General features: G+C 39.0%; 1 protein-coding gene across 4 annotated transcripts in view; it reads right to left on the bottom strand.

Moving 5' to 3' along the window:
- Positions 1 to 1,497: 1,497 nt before the first annotated feature.
- Positions 1,498 to 22,265, bottom strand: part of SLTM (SAFB like transcription modulator) — a 24,130-nt gene continuing 3,362 nt past the window's right edge. Inside the window, exons 3-21 of one of the 4 annotated variants that reach the window (XM_017827473.1) lie at positions 17,703 to 17,776; positions 17,232 to 17,405; positions 16,748 to 16,795; positions 15,738 to 15,765; positions 13,917 to 14,385; positions 13,301 to 13,350; positions 11,055 to 11,173; positions 9,283 to 9,432; positions 9,056 to 9,165; positions 8,804 to 8,964; positions 8,396 to 8,487; positions 8,008 to 8,171; positions 6,816 to 6,990; positions 6,290 to 6,414; positions 5,036 to 5,206; positions 4,000 to 4,314; positions 3,408 to 3,558; positions 2,486 to 2,643; positions 1,498 to 2,160 (exon numbers count right to left, since the gene is read on the bottom strand). In XM_017827473.1, the coding sequence (XP_017682962.1) occupies positions 2,052 to 2,160; positions 2,486 to 2,643; positions 3,408 to 3,558; positions 4,000 to 4,314; positions 5,036 to 5,206; positions 6,290 to 6,414; positions 6,816 to 6,990; positions 8,008 to 8,171; positions 8,396 to 8,487; positions 8,804 to 8,964; positions 9,056 to 9,165; positions 9,283 to 9,432; positions 11,055 to 11,173; positions 13,301 to 13,350; positions 13,917 to 14,385; positions 15,738 to 15,765; positions 16,748 to 16,795; positions 17,232 to 17,405; positions 17,703 to 17,776 (2,843 nt within the window). In that variant the 3' untranslated portion in view covers positions 1,498 to 2,051. The remainder of the gene's footprint in view (positions 2,161 to 2,485; positions 2,644 to 3,407; positions 3,559 to 3,999; positions 4,315 to 5,035; positions 5,207 to 6,289; positions 6,415 to 6,815; positions 6,991 to 8,007; positions 8,172 to 8,395; positions 8,488 to 8,803; positions 8,965 to 9,055; positions 9,166 to 9,282; positions 9,433 to 11,054; positions 11,174 to 13,300; positions 13,351 to 13,916; positions 14,386 to 15,737; positions 15,766 to 16,747; positions 16,796 to 17,231; positions 17,406 to 17,702; positions 17,777 to 22,265) is intronic. The other 3 variants (XM_017827476.1, XM_017827474.1, XM_017827475.1) reach the window with 3 other exon arrangements.

Genomic DNA, 22,265 nt, shown 5'->3' with positions numbered 1-22,265 from the left:
ATATTTAAGTTCTTTCCTAATAATAAAAGGTTGGATGATATGCTAAAAAAACACCAAACAACCCAACAAAAACTCACTCTGGAAAAGGACAGACTTCTGGTGCTCTCCAGTATTTTATAAATTCACAGTTTTTGGCAATTTGTTTTCAATTATTTTCCCCCCATCATCTTACTTTAATATTTTAAGTAAAATATCTACATATACACAATCACGTTTTTCATTGAATTAAGCTTTAACTGTGGGAATGCACATCTAGATGTGTAATGGAAGAAACAAAGTCACATCTCCAGTTCTGTTTTTGTACCTCTCTAGAGCTTTGCCTTTTAAGATTATAAACTTCCATATTTCCCATTTGATCCATTAGCCACTAGAAACTCATCTTAGAGCACTGGTTTTGCATGTGTTGTCACACCTGGTGAAGCACAGCCTGCAGCCAAATCCAAGCACTTTTTAAAATGCACTGTGAACCTGGACTTTCTCTTGCAAACTCCTGCAACAAAACTCAGTAAATTGAACTTCTCACATTTCCCTTCTAAGAACTGGACAACAGTTCTTACAGAAGATGTATTAAATATGTGAAAGTAAGTGATGTGCTTGCTGAGACAGTGCATTTCTTTTGTTTAAACCTAAGTATTTGTCAGCTGTGAATATTCACGTTGGATTAATTATAGACTGTGCTGTTAGATCAGGTCTCTCTCCTCCCATCTTTCCTGAAAGGCTACTTACTCAAAACCAGTTTAGTTTAACTCATTTCCTGCTACTTAATTCCTCTGCAGGTCCTCAGCAGTTCTTCCACACAGTGAGCACACTGTGACGGGGGGCAAAGGTAACGTGCAAAATCAGCATCTTCTTGCTGCCTCAGGCCTCAAAATATGGAACTTAAAGCCTTCTTTAAGAGGCAATCTGGAGCAGGAGCCACTTGCAGCTCTTATTCAAGGACTACTTTATAAGCTCTCGTGTTCTGGGGTAACCCCCCCAGCTCTGCCAAACTGGATTGGGTTTGGAGCTGTCCCCTCACCCTGGTGGTCAGTGAGTCCTGGCCTGTCTGCCTGACACTTCTGACTGGGGCTGGGCCACAAAGGTTTGACACCAGTCAAACCAGTCCATGTTACACAAACCAAAAGGCTTAACCAGATGCACCCCTTTTGCCTGAGGCCACATCAGTGAGCAGGGGTGGGTGTCCCTGAACAAGGCTACACCTACAGGATTCCAAAGTTTGGGGTAGTCTGGTGAAAAAAACAGCTGTATCAAAGTTCCACAAGACCTTTGCTAAACACAAAGAGCAAATTAAAATTATTTCTTTAGGCCTCCCCTTCCACTATTTTTTTTAAGGGATTCTTCTTCTGTGAATAAATGTGCTTCTAAGTTTTCAACTCAGTAATAGTGAAGGAGACAAGTTTTAGAGTTAGAAACTAAGGGCACCCATGTTTTGATTTGCTGTACCAACACATCCATTTAATTCTGCCATACCTCCCAAAGACTCTTTCAAAGACTTACTAGAAGCTATACAGAATATGAAGGTTTATTTCAAAAGAATACATTTGCAAGAATACACATAAATGCACTCAATGTAACAGTACCTTCTGCAAAAATAGGTTACATAATACCCAGTAATGAAAGAACAATCTTATTTCTCTACAAATTAGAAAGCAGAGATAATAGCCTGGACAACCTTCAAAATGGAGGTCATAGTTGTGTATGTTGTGAGAAGTAGCTAACTTTAAAGCATGACACCACAGAGCTAATGTTGGCAAATCAAACTACTAGCACACAGCTGCAAACTATTCTTTTATACAGGATTAACAAATATTTTGGTTCCAATTCTTTTTTACACAGCTCTAGTGCCTCAGGGAAAATGCTTATCAAAGATACACAAAAACTATCCAAAATTACAACGTAACTATTAAAATGCCTCCAAAATTGAGAGGAAAATAATCATGTTAAATTAAAAAAATTTAACCAGGACTTCCAGACAAGATTTCCTGTTTTTAATCAGAGAAAGTTTACAAGAGATTTCAATAAGTTATCTTGAAACCAAGCAGCTGTAGATCTTAGAATCTTCGTGGAGGTCCACCTTTAAATGGCTTAAATCCTGAGCCACTTCCCCTCTGCATGGAATTGCCTGTGATCTGTACAACTCTATTAATTGGTGAAGAGTTACTGGAAACAAAGGTTTTAAAAAAATGTTAAGTTATGGTAAGTATCTAAACTCTTGCTGTACAGGTAATAACATTCTTACATCTCATATCATTCAAGTGTTAAACTGTTAAGTCTCACAGGAGAAGAGACTTTGCAAGAAGTCACTCATTCCTGTGCTGCCACCAGCAACCCTGGGGAGCCCTGTGCTGGCAGGGAAGGTGGGTTTGGATGTTGTGCAGCAGCCACAACAAGTCATGCTGCTTGCACTGGCACTACTGCACTTCCTAAGGCAACCAAAGCTTGGAGAGCTCAGTAGGGAATTGAGAGGGAGGAGCAGTTTCTGTACCTTGTATGTGGGGACATCATGCCCCCTCCTCCACGGCCATCTCCCATTCTCCTCGTGTCATGGTACCCACTGCCCTGGGAACCAGGGCCGTGCCATTCTTTCCTTGGTCCAGTTTCACGACTGTGGCGCTCGACAACGTGTCTGTCCTCGTTGTAGTGCTGGTAAGAGAGCCACAGTCAGCCACTCCCAGAAGGAAAGGGGGGTTTTATCCACAGGAAACAAGCTTTTCAAGAAAGCTAATCCTACAGCTTCCATAATACACATCAGTCCAGCACCTTTTTAAGATTTCAGTCCGTAGGCAGCTAACACAGGTTTACAACATTCCTGTGAAAAATAATTCTAGGTAACAGGAACTTAGTTCCAATGACAAGTGTGTGAGTATGCAGGGAGTGAACCTCCATGAACTCATACTTTACTCCCAATTCTGCCCTGATCTCCCTATCACTAACAGAAAACTCAAACACTAACACTTTTTTAATGCTTCAGGACCTACTAGCAGGAAAATTTAGTCTGCAGTCTTTAAAGACAAGCCATGCAGAAGGTTTTTCTCTCCGTAGCATGTTACAGATCACAATGACAAACTGCACTGGAAGTAGCAGGCAGTGTGAGGTTAAGACCCTGAAAACAGGATGACAATGAAATCTTAAAAGCTTTATCATCAACTCACTCAGGCATTGTATTATCGTATTGTTGTGATCTACCATAAAGATTCTAAACATAAAAAGAATTGTGTAAGTTTTCTGCAATTTCTTGGGTTATTAAAAAAACCTGACAAAAAAGAACCTTTAACATAAAGCAAACTAAGTTGAGAACAGCCTTAACACTTGCTAATCATTTTATGATGCCGTATGGTCACTTTTCCAGCATGAATTTGCATTTTCCAGCCTCTCACTCATGCAGACAAACACACAAGATGACTCACTTGTCCTCCACCTCTTTCTCCCATCACGCCTCGTTCTCCTTCCCTGCCTCCGTACCCGGAGGCGCTGCTGCGGCTCCCGGGAGGGGCCCCTCTCACGTGGCCGGACACTTCCCTTCCCGACCGGTCCGGCCGATCGCCTCTGTAAAAATTGCTTCCATCAAAATTTGGGTTTCAGTGTGATTGAACTGGTACCAAATCGCAGCACATGTAGACAGCAAAGATTCCTTTGGTTTGCAGGTTCCTACCGACTCGCAGCTGACTTCTCAGAAACGTTCCTTCAGGTCTGTGTGGCTCTCTAATATCTAAAGCTCACGTGGTACTTGTTTGCATCTGTATTCTGCACAACAGCCTCCTTACTTGATGTTGCTACACACAATTAACAGACTGCTGGGAGTCAGCACCCAGTTCACAGATGAGATATAGCATTTGACAACCTACACACAATTTTTTCCAATGCTTTTGGAAAGCAACTTTGCCATTCCTTAGGGAGAGTGGGGTCTATTCTTTCTTTGTTCATCAGTTCTTGAGGAATTGCTACTATGGATAAATTCTACAAGAATCAGTACTTTCACTGGTTAACCAGCAAACTTACCTGCCATCCCGTTTGTCTGTGCTTATGCTTCCCTCACTCTTCCAATTTGTTTGCCTAGGTGGGTTGGAACCAGTCTCTCTGGGATGTCTCCCGTGGGGAATTTCGGGTCTGTCGTGAATTATCACTGTTCTCCTTTCATCTCTGTCTCCCCGCACTTCCCGTCTGTCCGTGTCCCGAAGTTCACTTCGTGGCTGAGGGGGTTCATTTCTTCTGGACTCACTGAAGCTCTTGGGATACCTCTCAAACCCTGGCTCTTCTCTTCGTGCTGTTGGGCGAGTCTTTTTTGCCTCCCCTTGATTTACAAAACGATCTCTCCTAAGTTGTTAAAGCAGGAAAAAGTCATTTGCTTCTCTCCCATTTCTAGAATTCTAATTTTCAGCTTGAATTTTAACAGCCAGTTTAACATTTCTTTATGCATTTATTTGTTCCCAATTTGGTCAGTGTAATTTAAGCAGTTACAGGGCCTTTTTGGCTAGTATGAAACAGAGGGAATGGTGGATTTCCTGAGTCAGCCAGAAAATATAATTCTAGTTCACTGCAGCATAAAAGTAGAAGTCCAGAAGCTACAATTATGTGGTCTTAGCTTTGTAAGTGGTTACTGGAGATTTTTAATGGAACTATGAAGTTGGATCTGGAACCAGTATTTACTCCACAGTTACACAGTTGATGAATGCTCTCAACTCTCCTTAAATCAGCTGCTTTTAGCCTTGCTTCTTAAGGAGGTGATTTACCAAGTAGGGCACACCTAATCCACTGGAACCTACTTATGAATAGATGTGAAATAATTGCAAACATTCTTTCAAAATGTCTAACTAAAAAGGCCACCAGCTAATTTAAAGTCCTCAGAGAAAAGCAGATTAGATTCCATGATATAAATGGCCAGTCCCGAAGACACAAGAAATGTCAGGACACTACTGAAATTCTACTGCATAAGAACTGTACAAAGCCCTTAGCAACGTTTTCAAATTTGAACAGTTAAGAGCAAAAGCCACAGAGATGCTGGCAGGCAAATACCTGCCCTATTATCTCAACCTACCTATCAAAAGAAGATGATGGAACGGAAGAACCTTCTGGATATCGTCCTCGTTCTCTGTGATCAAAGTCATTAAACCTGTTCTGCTGGCGACTGTAATCTGAGCCATGGCCAAAACGTGCATCTGTATCCAGAGCCATCTTCTTACTCTCAGTCCAGTAAGGATCATCTCTCCTTTAAGCAAAACAAAGGAACACTCACCAGTTACATGTAGCCAAATCAAGGCCTAATACTCAGAAAACTGAGAGTCAGCTGTCTGGTTTAAAAGATGCTCGTCTGACCTTTTGAAAGCTGCTAACAAAGGTAGACTCCTTAAATAGTAGTGAACAAAATAATTTAAGAAACCCCCCAAAACTGACCACCCCCTTTTGAAGTGCAAATTGAAGAGACAAATACTCAGTAGAATATGTAATAAAATCTAAGCAATGGCATATCATGGCCAGCAGTTTAAAAACAAAAAAAAACAAAGGCAAAAACATCACTGTAGCAAAATTTTTCCTTGAAAATACCCTTCTAGAAAAAAAAGTGCCCTCTAAAAAACAAGCAAACCAACCCACCCAAACAAACCCACACCCACAAGTCTGAACAGCTTTCTCAGGAAGAACAGCGTAGGAGACAACACAGCCTTGCTTCCAGAAACATTTGGGTTTAGAGTCCCTAAGCTCAGAATGTGAGACTAAGTGTATAATCAGCAGCCTTAAAAAATGAAGCCATTTTTATTCCTCTGGTGAAGAAATACTGGTGTTCTGTGCTACTCTTTCTACTATTTACTTTCCATATGGCAATTTTATGGCTAAGGTCTCAGTCCTGTTCTTATAATCAAATAAAGATCAAAGTCAGTTCAATTCATGTGGCTCAGACAGTAAATGATAGATGTCATCAGCTTCAGTAAAAATTAAAAGCCTGAATTCCTGAACCATCTGTTTAGCAGAAATATGAATTCTTAACAAAGTAGAAGCTAGAAGCTTTAATCATTAAGGCAGAACAGCTTTTCTCAGCAAATGCACTGAATTGTGTTATGCTTTTTTTCATACAATCAGAATTAATTCATCCAATGCTCCTCTAATTTCAAAACTCCTTCCTATGGACAAGGTGTGTTTTATCTTTGGCATAAATGGATGTCAAAACCAAACAAATACCAGAAACCCAGTTCTTCTGTGAATTTTGTTTCAGGCACAAATGCATTTTCAAGTCTGACACAAGGCTGGGAGCTGTTTCTTTTTACTGAGCACTGCAAGAAAACGGTTTGAGAATTACCTGTGATCTACATCACGTGGCCTTTTCAAAGAATTCCTCTTTTCCTGCTCGTAGCGGAGCTGCTGCTGCTGCCGCCGCAGCTCCTCCCTCTCGCGGGCAATCCGTTCTGCTTCCTTCCGGCGTTCCTGCCGTGAGGGAACAACAAACCAACCAGTTCTTTATTGGAGATACCTACAGAACAGCTACAAGTATACCAAGTTAACCCTTGACAGCTTTCTGCTAAAGGCTCTCTGCTGTAATTCATCCTTGGGGAGCATTAAGATTAAAGAGCACTGGGAACGCTTCTCTAAAAAAGCGGACAACAGGTCTGGGGATGTTACTGACTGTTAGATAGAACTATCTCCAGGACATTTCTTGTATTACTACTGTATTTATTGCCCAGAAACACACTGCCTGTGTTTGGCTGGTTCTTTTATGAAAGGAAAAGGGCTGGGTGGAAGGGTGAAGAGAAAAATTCACCACAAGTGCAAACCGGGCAGTATTGCAAAGTGACACGGCACCAAATCCAGAATATAAACATGCACACCTGTTCAATCCGAACACGCTCCCTTTCCAAGCGCTCCCGTTCCATCCTCTCCCTCTCCAGTTTTTGCCTTTCAATTTCCAGCCGTTCCCTCTCCCTCTGCAAGCATTCCTCTCGCTCGTGCATGATCCGGATCCGCTCGCGCTCCCGACGCTCGCGCTCTGCGATTTCTCTTCGCCTAAAGAAAAAAAGAAGTTAGAAGAAATTAATCTGAAGAATTCTCTCATCCAAAACTAACACCCCATTAGGCACAGACATAACAAAAAAACTATTTCAGAGTAAGTTCTTCACGAAAGTCCTTGCACCACAAGTCTACTCCTTTTAGCCCCAAGTAGCCAAACTGGTTTTAGCTTATCTACAGAACCATTAGCAGACAACAGATGGGAAAAGTTACTTCAAGAATCATCATTCTTGATGTATTTTAGGCTGCATTCAGATTTCTCTGTTATCATCTAGCACACAGTAACAACAACTTAGCAAAGAATATGACTTGGACATAAAATCTTACCCCCTGCAAGCTAACAGAAAATTTACTTATTGTTTTCTGTCCAAAAAGTAAGACAGACAAACAGGACCACTCCAACTTACACAGGTCAGCAGACTCATGAACAGCTCTATTTTGCTTTTTAATTCCTACCTCCCATAGTACAGATTAGAAGAAGCACAAAAGGCATTCTCTCCTTTAAACTTTATGCTTGCTGAGAACTGCTTTGTTTAGCAATTGTTTCCCTTTGTTTAGGGAAATCCAGCTAACAACACTACTCCTTTGCCAACTTTTGGCCACATGAAAACAGCAGAACAGAACAATTTGGTCCTTTTATTTAAGACTGTATTACATTTGATTTGTCATTTAGATACACAACATTCTCTCTTTTAAAACAAATACCAAACACTATTTTTGGCCCCATCTCCTAGCCTACTTCTCACCTTTTCAAAAACAACCCTGGCATGCGGTAACACTTATGAGATCCCCCCCATAACAAACTCTAAGCTATGTGTGTACATACATGGCTACTAGAAGATTAAACAAAAATTTCGGAGTTTGTTAATTCACATAAAGATACTGTTAGGTAGAGCCCCAGACTTTAACATCTGAGTAGAAGGCTTGACAGAATGCATTCTGATTAGATTTCTAAGTATAGTATCTGATCAATTAATGTATAAAATAGCCTTTAGCAAAAAGTTGAATTACTACCTTCGGAGTTCAACAGCTCGTCGTATTCTTTCCAATCGAACCATGTGTTCTCGCAATCTCTGTTCCTTCATCTTTTCAAAAGGCAAGATATCCTTTCTACCCCTGTATTCCCTGAATTTCACTTTATCTTGAATAATACGCTCTTTGTTCCTCAATATCTGTGGCTATAGATAGAGATTACAAGGGTTATTTCAGAAGTCTCATTCATTTAGGGAGATTTCTGGTTGCTATGTTTAAGTTATCATTAATGACTTAGCTATCCCAAAGCATACAAAACTTCTAACTAAGCTTAACAGTTTGTGAGAGTTTATTGACTCTTCAGTGAAAATATCAACTGCCAGGTAGTATCAAATCAGGTAAGGATTGCATCAAAGCTATAGATACTTACTTTATCAAACCTTCCCCTTCTAACTGTCCTAGTGTGGCCTTGGTCTCCTTTTGTTTGGTCTAAAACTACAACTTGACCTGGGCTTTTACCACCTAGTGAAGAGGTGAGAAAAAACAAACAAAAGAAGAAAGGTTTAAAAACACACACATATATCACTATTTGTCTATTAAATATTTTCCTTAGTGAAATTTCTACGTCTCTAAATTGGTACGTCTCTACCTGGTACTGGTAGGAGAAGCATACCAGCACATCTGTAATTAAGTATTATTATAAAATATAGAAGTAATACATGTGTTACTGAAGCCTATAAAAGAACAGATGCCTGGTTTCCAGTAAGAGTAAGAACATGCCCCCAAGACAAGTCAGACACACAGATTCAACAGGAAGAAACATAGCTAGATGGCATACTTATTCTTTTCTTTTCTTCAGTTTTTTTAGTGGATTCTTGATTAGGGCCACTTGTTCCATTATCACTCTTCTCATCTTTACCTTCTGTTTTCTTGGCTTCTTTACTTTCTTTTTTTTCGGATTTCTCTGATTTCTTCTCTTCTTTTTTGGTTGATGGAGTTCTTATTAGGAAAAAGAGCACACAAATCCAATGAGAGGAAAATTCACCTTAGAGGATTCTCACAACCTCTGAAGACATGTGAAATTTCTTACTTGCTGGCTTTATCACTTGACACTGTCTTCTTATCTCCCGTGCTCCTCCCCGAACTGGACTTCTCATCGCCTTCTTTCTTCAGCTCCTTTTTGGAGGGATCACCTTTCACCTACAATTATTTTTTTTTATTTTTTTTTTTGGCAAAACCAAATAGGTTAATACAGATTCTGGTAAAAAGTTGGGAGTCTATTTTGGGAAAAAAAAGTCTTCATCTTATCAAACCTACTTTCTCCACAGAGATCTGCTGGCCGTGCAGCTCTGTTCGGTGCAGGTGCGCGATACATCGGGCCACTTCTGTGCTAGAAGACATTGTTACTATGCCGTAGCATTTTGCCCCTGGGCTTCGTGCGTTTGTGACCACCTTTGCACCAAGTACCTAAATAAACAGGCAAAATTTAGGTTTTGAGGGAGGCATTTCTAGTAAGGAAACGACTCCAATAGTATTTTTACCCTAGTATATAAAAAACCCAAATAAATTCACCCCAACAGCAACGTAACCCCCACCCCACTAGAAGGGCTGACGCTCCAAGTTTTCAAAAGCTTATAATTCCACAGGAAGCTGCAACTTTAGGAACTTTATCCCAACTTTCATATCAAGGCATATTAATGCTAGCATCATATCAAGGCAAATTAATGCTAGCATCCTATTTTGACCAGTCACCACCTCATGCCTGTTAGCTAAATGCTTCTTTTCACAGCTACTGCCAAAATTCAGTCACAGAAGCACCACTGACCTGAATTTGATGGTTCATCTCCAACAGATGAACCCCCACAAAAAAGTCAGCAGCTGCCAACTAATGGCAGGAAGGTGTAAGCAGTATTATGTATTAACTCAAAAAGGGAGCCAATTCTTCAAGGTCATCTAGCAAATGTGCCAATTAAGCAATTTTAACAATCAGCTCTGACATCTGGTTCTTGAGAAAGTATTAAGCTTTGTGTTCCTACTCCTTGCTGGAATTTCCATAGCTACTAGAGCTGATCCTCTTCACATAGTCATGCTCTAAGGCAACAACTCTATCTTTCTAGCAGCCTGTAACGGGACAGTTATTTAGACATTAAATATTTCCCAATTTATTCAAAACTGGGAAGCTAAGGAAAGATAGGAACCAACCACCTTTACACCGAAAACAGCCGAAGAACTGGAAGTTTCAACAAAATATACTGTCAGGTTTCCACACCTGTGAATGCATTAAATACAATCACCTACTAAATTCACTAAATTATATGCAATAATCAATACACATACTTGATATTCACAGTGCTCAGGTTCCAACTAGTTCCCAAGATGCAATAATGCCATAACTGCACAGACTTAGACAAACACTACAAATTCACATAGTTATTAGCAACTCCTTTGGGAAAATGAGAACAATCTCTGTTTTTGAAAGACTGCTTAGCTTATAAGGATTCTGCATTGTTCTATAGAATTTGTATGTTAAATTAACCAATATCAAGAAAACAGACTTAGTTTAAGCAGCCTGTAAAAACAAAAAAAATCTTTAAGTCATTAACAGAGTCCCTAAAGGATCAGACATTAACTGTCACATCTTTTTACCTATTTTTCCCATTCATAAGCCCTCAAAAAACATTTTAGAAACAGTCTCCCAAAGCAAAAGGTTTTATATAGAGACTGTTTATGTTATAATTTTATCAGTTAGCACATTAGCTTGCACTCAGGGTTAAATACAGTTGCTACAAAGGAACATAGGCATCATTATTTCAAAAGCCGTTCCTGACCAGAATATTCAAATATTTGTGAAATTTCTTTCGCACTTATCTGACCTCAACAGAAAGAAAAATCTCTTATAAAATGAACATCTAGTTCTTCCTGTGTGCATGCACTTACTGCTCCAAAAAGTAGGGGGTTTTAGATTGAGATTAAATGTTTAACCAGTGCAAATTTTATTTAAAACAAGTATTATTCAACTCCTGTAACTGAAAAGAGGAGGAGGAAGAGACACACACACCACACACATGGTTTCACGCCCCACAAAATACCTTTCCATATTTGCCAAAGAGATTTTTCAAGTCAGCAGCTTTTGTGTTGGAAGACAGTCCACTGACCCACAGGTTTCTAGTTGAACTTCCACTGCTACCACTAACACTGCTCGCGCTTCCTGAAACAAGTTTTACAAGACAGCCAAAACATTAAGGAGACAAAGGTACCATGAGTATTTAACTAAACTGTTGCTGAAAAGAGAAACTTAGCCTGTTACCTCTAAGTAACTGTTTATCTGGTTACCTTTCTTGAAAAGACTTCTATAGAAAAAAGAAAATATATATAATAAGATTTCACTCATTTAACCATGTATGGAGACCAATGGCTTGGCTAACTTGTACCCAACCAGAAGAGCTAGAAAAAGAATACAATTCTGTGTTAAAGGCATGTACATTTAGTTTCAACACCTGGTTCTTATCAATCATTTCCATTTAAGAAAATGGTTCTTTTTTTGCACCCAACATTTGCTCTTCACCAGGATGTCTGTAGGCTGCTCTCCTTACCAGAGACAGCATAAAGGTAAATAGAGGAGATCCAGATAATCCCAGCCTCCAGAATCATGTGGTCAGGTTTCACAACTTTCTTGAAATATCTGACCTCCACCCAGAGCAGCTTTTTAAAAATACTACTGGATGTAGAACTGGATACAACCCATCCAAATGATTTCCACATACTAAGGAAAATACTATATAAAAGCTGGAAAAACATTACATGGTTAAACACTCCTCCTGCCCCATATATTAACTATTTTTGCAACACAGCACTAAGAACTCAAGAGATTCATGTAATCTTATTCTTATCATCTCTTAGTCTTATATAATTTAGTTCATCTTATTGCTGTTTGCTGCTAAATGTATGAGCAGCTTTTGGGTATGTTAAAATGTAGCCAGTCACACAGGCAAGACCAGAACGGGATCTCCAGCTGAACAGCTGAAAAAAGGTAATTTAAGCTGAACAGTTTTAAAAGGTAATTTAACCACTTCGAGAAAAAAAAAGGGTAGTTTTAGTTTCTTCAATGCATCAAACTAAGAACAAAAGGCAACAAATCCCAGTTATGGTCATACTGGAGTTATTAGATCAGATATAGAAAGGAAGAAGTGGTTCCCTGTGAGGGTGGTGAGGCCCTGGCACAGGTTGCCCAGAGAAGCTGTGGCTGCCCCATCCCTGGAAGTGTTCAAGACCAGGTTGGACAAGGCTTGGAGCAACCTGGTCTAAGGGAAGGTGTCCCTGCCCATGGCAGGGGTTGGAATGAGATGGTCTTTAAGGTCCCTTCCAACCCATAACATCCTACCAGTTCTGTGATCTTGATAAACAGTGATACACCTAGAATATCATTAAACATCATTAAGCAGCTTTGGCTGTGTATTTTAAGAACACCTTACAATAATTATTATTAGTTATCATAAACATAAACAAAGATACAGCAAACCTGCTTCCACAGTTTCATTGTAAGCATGTAACTATTCATGAAAAAAACACATCTACAAAAGACCAAATTATGTCTGTCACAAAAATTTCCTCTCAGAAACTCATTTATCAGGTAAAGTTTCATTTGTCTGTTAGTGTTATGCCAGAGATTCTGTTACAAAGGTTTTGACAGAGAGGTAGTAGGTAAAATAAGGAGACACACGAGCTTATACAAGTGCATTTCTTCAACTATGAAGTGTCAGTGCAACTGGTGACGTTAATGTGCTCTTGAGCTCCATAATACAGGGTTTTATGGAAACACATAGAGACTGCAAGGCAGACAAATAGGTCCAAATTTAATGCACTAAACAGCCACAAGAGCTGTTTGCGAGCCTGCATCTCAACTATGTTGAGAGTTCAGTTCATTTAAAAATGAGTCAGAATTACAAGCAAGACGAAAAATTTCCCTGGCATTTTGTTTAAATACTTGTAATTATTTTTTGCTTGTTCTGCTGTAAGTTACAGCAGGCTTATCTGAAAATTACAGCTTTTCATCAGAACAAAGACTTGGGAAATGTTAAGTGGAATTTGCTCCCAGAAGTATTTTGAAGCAGGGGAATATATTTCTATTGAGTCTTCAGAATAAGTATTTTTGATCTTATGAGTAATCTGGCATAAGGAGAAACAAAATATATGGACACATACATACAGGTAATGATTACTGTACCTACAGATGGCTGAGTTCAATCATATAAGCCAATTTATTTTGAGGAAAGCAATTTCTCAATCAGGAAAGTGTTCAGTTCAAGACAATACTACCCTAATTTGTAATAGTTACCTTTATCATCCTTTGTTGTTGTCTTGCTTTCTTTAGATTCCTTAGTAGAGCTAGAGAAGCAAATTAAAAAAATCAGAAGAAAGTTGAAACTACAGAATTTGGTAAGTGTTGCATTTTATACTACTAATACTAACAGACAAGTTAACATTTCAAAAAATAAAAATGAAAAAGGGCCAGACTGTATATTTGAACAAATGATTCCCTTATGGATTCTTGCACTGATTTTCCCCAAGATGCCTGAAGATCTAGATTTTCTGACAACTCTATTCAGTGGATATATGGCAATCTTCTCCAGATTTCAGGACGGGGACTTGACTTCATTTTGTGTTCTTAGAACTGACAGCTGTTCATTACCATCATCACAAGGACATTTAAAAAAAATCGTCAATTGGAAAAAAAATAAATAAATGCTGACAATTCGCCAATGCAATCAGTAGGACATAGTGTCTATACGAAGATCTTGAATTTTAAAAGGTAACTTATGGCGGCCAAAAAACCCATAGGCAGGAGCATAGGACACTAATTACAAGATTCTTGCTGCTACCCCCTTAATGTAGAGTGATCTTATTGAATGCTGGTACTCAGTATCGTAAAGAACTGACATAGAAAAACAAACCTCTTTGCTTGACCAGAGGCCCCAGTAGACGAGGGACCTTTCTTCAAAGTATCCTTTTCTTTGTCTCCAGATTCTGCTTTCTTTGAACCTTCTCTGGCTTCCTCCTTGACGGGATCACCCTTCACGCAGTCTTCCTTCTTACCATCTTTATGGTTCTCAGTCATCTCATAGTCCTTGCTTTCCTTCTCCAGGCTCTGTGAAATGGTATCCTGCACATCCTTTGGCTTACTTGCTTCAGAATCTGTAATTTTCACATTTTTACCTGTTTCTAGGAGGTCATCACCATCAAAATCCAGAGTGATGGCATCTTCGGCCTGGATTGTAACCGATATGTTATCATCCTCAGCTTCTTTCACAGAGGTGTTAGCTTCCATCTCTTCGTGAGCCGTGTGATCAGCCTCAGCTAGGCTTTCTTCTGAAGGAAGAGGTTTAGATACTTCTTGTGTACCATCACCAGAACCTGCTTTATCTAAGAGGATTTAACAGGAATAAATATGGCAAAACAAGAAGTTTAAACAATTTCATATGCATAAGCTAGAATAGGACCTAGAAAATACAAAGCCAGTTATTAGCACTGATGGAAGGTTAGAGAAAAACACAAGGTGTATTAACACAAATATAAATCCTTTACCCAGGATCACTTATTCTTCATGGCAAAACACATTTTTCTAGAGACAAATACCAAAACATTAGGAGGGAGAACATGGTTCCATCCTGGAGATACCCGTTCTTCAGGAGAAGTATCCATTTTCCAGTTTAGGATTTAGCGTTCCAGAAGAAAATGGTTGCCTTGGATGTTCACAGTTTGATTTAATCTGTCTTTGAATCTTCCCCGTTCCAGGACTTCCAAGCTTCCCAAATCCGACAGAATTACAGTCTTGGAGAATTTCAGCCAGTCTTCCATGTAGGTGTCCTCTTTCCTTTTCCTTCCAAGCAGTAGTTTGGCAGTCAAGTGAGCTGTACAAGGCTGCTGCAGAATGTGGAGGGGTGAGCTTTAATCCAGAGTTCGTAGACAAATGCTCCTCAGTCTTCATCCACTGGGCAGATTTTCCATCTCAGTCCCACAGAGGCATCTCCAACCGTATTCTTTAATTTGTGCAGATGAGACACTTCAGCCATAGGGTCCCTCGTAAATATGGAGTCTGTAGGTTTATCCTGTAACTTCAGTAATGTGCTTATTCCATCCTGTGCAAAGTGATGGTGTTCCATGTCCTTTCCAGTCCGCAACATGTAGAATCCTTAAGACTTCTGTCCAGGAAGTCTGTTTGCCCAAATGCGTTACATTCCTTCCACAGTTTCACTAATGAGCACAGCTTAAAAAATGGTGGCCACTCCATAGGTTTCCAAACACTTGTTTTACCATCCTATATACAACTGGCATTTCTAAGTGACAGGAAGCCAAGCACACGATAGTCCATACGTTTGTTGGGTGCTCGGCTTCAGTGGGAGAGTGTATCATTTCACTCAACTAAACATCAGTTACTGCAGTGCAAGTTGGAAGCTTTGGCATCAAGACTTACCGTGTATTAAAATCAGAGCCCTCGAATACTATGTTTTTTCATTAAGAATCATAGTATTTCAACTCTATGATACATCCACCACAGTAACTGATAAGTACTGTAAGCAACTCTTAAGAGTAAAGTAACTCTTAGGAGTGAAATAAACTGACTGCAATGATTCCAGGTGCTGAGCTTAATGAGGAGACATCTGATACTTAGTGCTGGAGACAAGCCTAGTATTAGTAGAGATTGAATGTTACAAGAGAAAGTTGCCTGCTCTACCAGACTAAGACCTCTGAACTCTATTAAACTTTAAACATACCTTTCTCATTTTCTTCATCTTCACCATCCTGCAAGAAAAGGAAGTCAAGACTAAATGTCTTCTATTTTGAAACTTTAAGCAGAACAGTTCATATTTTCCACAGAACTTCTATTTTATGAAGGCAAATTATTGAAATGAAAACTGTTTCTAAAAAGATTATCTAGAAACCAAACCTGTGCAACTCCCTTATCAAATCACTGAAAAATTTTTTTAAAAACTTCACTGGCATCCATCTGCAACACTTGCAGTTTGCAGTTGGTTGGAACATGCAGATATTGTCTTCCCCCCTTTAACTCAACGGGACATTTCTAAAGTGTTCCATGTCTTGCTAAAGCCTTCAGACTGGATGTCACACTGCTGGTTGCTACTTTCAGAGAAATGCAAGCAATCCATCAGTAGCTTTAAAAGTTTAAGACAGGAGTCAGAAGCTAGGTAGCCTCCCTCCAGCAAGTACTTAAAAACACAACTGTGATTTTTAATAGGTACTTATTTCTCATTAGTCTCTCTGAGCAAGAGATCTATATATGTCCCTTTTCAGACATCTTGAGTTCCATGTAACTCAGAACGAATTTCTGAACTTAGAGATGTTACAGAGGTTGGTATTAACAACAAAAAAACAACCCCAACCAACCACACCCAGTTCTGTGCTCCCCCATTCTCTAAAAGCAAACTTCTAAACTCCTGTATAGGCTGTATATACTACAACAGCATTTGAAATAAACCTTTGATATAATTTTAAGGGAGTCTGAAACATATTCTTTGCTAAGTCCGTGCACTGAATACTCCCAATTTGCAGGCAGGAATTTGCATTTAAATAGGACAAGTTATTTGAAATCACAATTACCTGCATTATTAAACATTTGAATGAAAGCTTCCCATACTGTTTACCTTTACTGTATTACATCATCTGACTCTAAGATGTGTGCTGGAACAAAAAAACCAGTCTAAAGTGATCTTTTCCAACTAAACAGACACAAAAATCAGCTTAACAGAACAGATTTAGAACTCACGTGGACAGTAGGAAAAGTGTAATCTTCTACGTCTTGACCTTCATTTTCCTACAGGAAAGTAAAAGGGATTTGCTTAGCAAACTTTTTCTAAGACACTCAAACATTCAGAGAGTTAAGAGATGTAGTTAAATCAGAAAACATTTCAGTGAAGTGGATACACACTCAGTAAGGTGAACACCAACGAGCCATTCTCATGATTACACGATCTGAATGCTGAACTGAAAGACATGTCACTACTTAGTACAGGGGAAAAGGAACCACCTCTGTGTGGACTCTGGTAGAATTTTGTCAATCAATGCCACATTTGTTTCAGGACTATGCAAACACAAATTAAGGCAAATAGAAAGAAAATAATACCTTTTAGAGAAAAAAAAAAAAAAAGGCATCTTTTAGAGATAAACAAGACAAACTGAAAAACTAGTTCTGACTTCCTAGTAACAAACACTATGAAAAACGTACATTCATGCAAGATATAACAAAGTACCTGACTTTCAGAATCCTTTTCTGCATCTTCTGCTGGCTCCAGGTTATGGTATCTTTTCTTTTCTGCAGATGGTTCTTTAGAATTTAAGTTCTCATCTTCAACAGGTTCTTTGAAGTCCTTCAATTCGTCATTTCCATCTTGATCACTTGTATCTTGAGTCTCCAGCTCACTTTCCTTTTGGTGTAAACCCAAATATTTGGCATAACTAATGGTATCAGCTTTACTCCGAAAAATTCACTGCTAGGATCAATATTTCCCTGCTAGATCAGGGTCTCACATCCATAATAAAATTCAGAGCATGTTTTAAAAACCCCACACCTTCACCCCCTTAGGCATCCCACTGTGAACACAGTGAAAACAATGCTCCAAATTTCCACAAAATTGAAAGGAAAAAAAGAAAATGGAAGCTCTGTCTTTAACTAAAGTCAAACATTAAACTTAATAACAAAATGAGAAAAAAATCTTACATACTTTTATTACCTTGACAAAGGAATCCTCTTCAACTGAAGCATCACCAGTTAATTCATCAGCTTCCTGCTTTTTACCTGAAATGATGGGATATGCTATGACTAGAGCTGCTGTGCAGAGCAGACTTTCAATACTGGTTATGTGTTTGGCCTTAGTTTATTATTCTCTATATGTTCTAGTCTAGCTGAATTGTTCACTATAATATAACCCTCCCAAAACTGAGTAATTTTTAAGGTAAGGAGATCAAACGTCAGCTGAGTGAGCATAAACAATCAATGCTGTTGGATAAACAAGCAGTTACATCCAAGTCTGTGATTTTAATACCAATCTTTTCATTTTGAGTGATAATAGAATTCAGGAGAACATTGAACTAGAAACTAAACATTTCTAGAATTACTGAAGTTAACTAGACATTGGAAAGGCCTTGCATTAAAGGATAATTAACATCAGTGAGAAATTAGGTTAGAAGGGACCTCTGAAGGTCACCTAGTCCACCCAACCTCCTGCTGGAAACCACAGTTAAGTCCCAAGGATGATGGGAAGGCTTGAAGTTTTATCTGGCTGCATCTTTGAGGATCACAAGCAAGGCAACTGCAAGCTTCTCCTTTTTCAGTGCTTTTCATCACCAGAGGGAACAATCAGCAGAAGAACTGAGTAAGGTGAAGCATGCCTGCTTTCTACACATGCTTTACTGTACTAAGGGACTGCTCCATTGAGGAATTCTGTTCTTTCAGCACAGGCACACTTTTCTCTAATAAAGATGCCTCTGTGGGGATGATGACTAGACACGGTTCCCTTTGGAACCCACTGCATTTCCTTAATCTTCTGCAAAAACAAGACCAAAGAACACCAGATAGAAATACCTCCACACAAACACATCCTTTGAAGAGCATTCTGTCTCTTTGATTCAGTCTATCAAAGATCAGCCTATGTAACAGTTCTTAGTAGCAGGAGGTACAAAAGCAGTTCTGTTAGGAAGTGGCTTTACTGTATCTTCTACTGAAACCCAGTGCCAATTCAAATGCAAATACGATGGTAGTCATAATCAGCACTTAATGCTTTATTTTTTGACATTGCATCTTCCCTCATGCCTTCACCCTCTAATAAATGGCCAAATCAATTCTACAGATATTCAAAAGGAATGTAAAAGAAAAACATAAGCCAAAGTTCGACACAGTGTGGACATCTCTGCTGGCTGGAATAGCCAATTTTTGCCAGCCATTAATTTCTATGGTCTTTCATACACAGTTCTTAAGTTGCATTTCAAAGCTGGAAAACACTCAACTACAGGGCAAGAAGAGAGACTACTGTTTTGGTTCTTGTATTCCAGTTGATTTTATTCATTTCCCTGAAAGGCAGCACTCTGACTGTACTCCTGGAAAAAGCACTTTGTTGTTGTCAGTGCAGACACACACAAGGCTCCAGGAAAAGACACACGGCAGAAGCTATTTCTATGACTGCAAAACAGGAGATTTTAACATTCAGATCTAAAATCACTGACTTCATCTGAAACAAAAAAAAAACCCAAACAACCAAAAATTCCTGTTTTATACTTGTAATGCAACAGATTTGTGAGATTTTGGTGCAAAAAGTCAGCTGCACAGGTACACTAAGGGAAGGTAGGTCTCCTCAGGAAGAGGAGTGCACGTACACTGGAAAGACAGTTTCTGATGTGCATCACAGCTGATGCCTGAAACCAAGGCTAACCCAAATTTTGTGCAACCATTTTAGCATGCTGTGATAGAATCTACAGCCTCAGGTGTCTTCAACATAATAAAAAGCATTGAGAAACAAGAAGGATTTCTGCACACATTCAGCTGTTTTCTGCTTTACTCTCTCACATCTCAGTTCGTTTCTTAAACCTGAAAGACTGAGTTTTTCCTGCATCCCACATCCAGCTAAGTATTCACAGAGACAGGCAAGCACACACAGCAGATGCCAGACATATTTAGCAACTATCTAGCATATACTATCATGAAAGCTATTTTAAATTCACTCATTTTGCCTGAGGAAATATGGCAGGTGAACTAGAACAGAGACTCTATAGGGAATTGAAAAAAAAAAAATGACAAACCTACCTCAAGTTAGTCCCATCATTCTGCAATAGCAGCTAGAAAACTGTATTTTATTGACAGGTCCTCATCAAGAGGAAGTTACAGCATTCACTAATGAAGCTGTTAGGAGCTTTTGTTTGCTGCTACTTAAAGTCAGACAGAAATATATGATTTCATTAGTTGTTCTTTATTCTGCCTGTCTTTGCAGTAAGTCACATTTACTTTTGAGTACCAAAGGTATTCCAAGGCATAACCAGAACAATGACCTTCACTTTTCAGCTTCAAACCAGAAAGTGGCAGAAGTTTGCTCTCCCTCTCAGTTCTGTGTTTCAGGTTACTTTGCTCTGGTAAGAGTCACATTGCTCAGAAGTGGTTCTTCACAGTTCTGATACAGATCATTTGCAGGTGTTGGCACAGTAACCTGCCAAAAAGCCCAATGTCCACAAAAGTTCAACATTTGTCCAGACTGATACTCATCCACAATGGGCTACTGAAAGGCACACTTGGCTTTAACTTCACAGAACTAAAATCAGATTGCAACAAACACCTTGCAGAAACCGACTGTTTCTGTGAACTCACTCCAGACCGCCGTCGACCTGAGTAAAGGGTATGTTAAAAATCACAGCCAGAACAGCTGGACCTTCTGCAAACAGGCACAGTTGGCCTCAAGTCACACAAGATGTCAACACATGATAAAATTTCTGTGCAGGTTTATCCAAGCAGTGGCTGTTGAAAATGTCAGTGGTGTACACAGCACTCCCCACAGATCTGGGTGCCTCACAACACAAACACTCATTTACTTTGCAATGATGGCACTCCTTCATGAGCCACGCTTGATCCCTGTTCTGGCAATGGCAATTGCTACACACCATAGAATTGCAACAGACTATTTGCACAGAGAATGAATATATTCCTTATAAGTACAAAAACTAGAACATCTTTAAAATGCTGGTTTAACATTATGCAGGTGTAGTTTTCATCTAATTTAAAAATCTTATTATAGTACCATAAGCTTATTCTACCTATTCTCTACATGAGAAATTCAGGCTACCTGAGTGTTTACAGCATTATAGAAGAGTATATTTTGGACAACTCTCGAACTAGACATCTGCATTTCAGGCAGAAGTAGTGACACACTCATCATAAAATTTTGGAAGAATTATTGTTTGTTTTCCTTCTGGCATTCCTACTGAAACCCCCAAGGGGGTTCTGTCATACCCAATGCTAAAGATTCACCAAAAACATGGGACAGGAGGCAAAAAGGAGGAAGGAGGAAGAAAATCTCTACAATGCTCTTTACAGCACTAAGAGATCTGCTGCAATTTGAGCAGTATCATTTGCCACAAAATTAACAAAAGCACATTATCCTGTTCTATTTCTGTATTCTGAAATGGTACCATGGGGAACAAGAATATTTAAGCCTTTTACAGTGTCTGCAGGATACTGCTCCTAGTCATTCACGGTTTTTAGAAAGAAAGGCCTTTGAAGACCAACAGTGAACAACTTAGTTTAGCTTGGTTTGTTGTGTTTGGTTTTTTGTGGGTTTTTTTAAGTAACTAAACAGTTTCAATAAAGAAGTCAGAATCATCTGGGCAACAGTATAAGCCAGCCACTGTCAGTTGTCTGTGTTTGATCTAAGAAACAGTATTGTCAAATTGGAAATTCAGTTGGAAACCAGAGTGGTACTTAAATCACAAACTAGTAGGTGTCTAACTGGCCTTTGAAACTTGTAGAGCAGCAAATAAACATCTCTGCTCACGTTAATCCTCTGAGGTTAAAAATGATTAGCCTAAAGTCAGTTCAACCACACTAATTCCAAAACTTGCCAGGAAAGTAACTTTTCACCAAATTATAACATACCAGTATTCAACAACATTTTTGACTGCAGGTCCTCCAAATGAGTATTTACATAAGAAACATTTAAAAATATTTCACATCAGTAGTACTGGAAGCTAAATAAAAAAAATCTGAAAAATATTTCACATTCTATGCACCAGAATAGGTAGCAGAATATTCAGGCTTGAAAAGGGATGCTTTTTCCAAAAACTGTCATGTTTTTGTAAAAAGAGAAATTTGGCCATAGCTATTAAATTCTAGGGTGGAGAAGCACAGCTGGGACACAAAGATTCAGCACTTGGCATTTGTTCCATCTTAAAACTGGCAAACTTAAACTGGCAAAACCAACTGATCGTACCTGAAAGCTCTTCTGATGAGCTGTTGTGCAGTTCTTTACCCCAAATATTTAAAGTAGCTTCCCAAAAAAGTGTTTAGATCTTGACTAACTTTGCATATAGGATTGATCAAGGATTCCTGTTGGATTACAGAATCCTTCTGCAAGTATTTTTTTAACTTGTATGAGACTAAATCCCACTCTTAGTCTTGTTCCCGTTTCTCTCCCTTTTGGTACACATATACACAAAAAAAGCAACGAGAGAAAAAAATGTATCACTCCCCACACACACACCATTCCCACTCTAATTCAGCCTGGATCAATATTCCTGATCAGGTTTTT

This window comes from Lepidothrix coronata, unplaced genomic scaffold (assembly GCF_001604755.1).
Source record: "Lepidothrix coronata isolate B3197 unplaced genomic scaffold, Lepidothrix_coronata-1.0 Scaffold140, whole genome shotgun sequence".
Classification (NCBI taxonomy): Eukaryota; Metazoa; Chordata; class Aves; order Passeriformes; family Pipridae; genus Lepidothrix; species Lepidothrix coronata.
The sequence above is the reverse complement of the archived record's forward strand: the minus strand, read 5'-3'. Positions and strand labels throughout refer to the sequence as shown.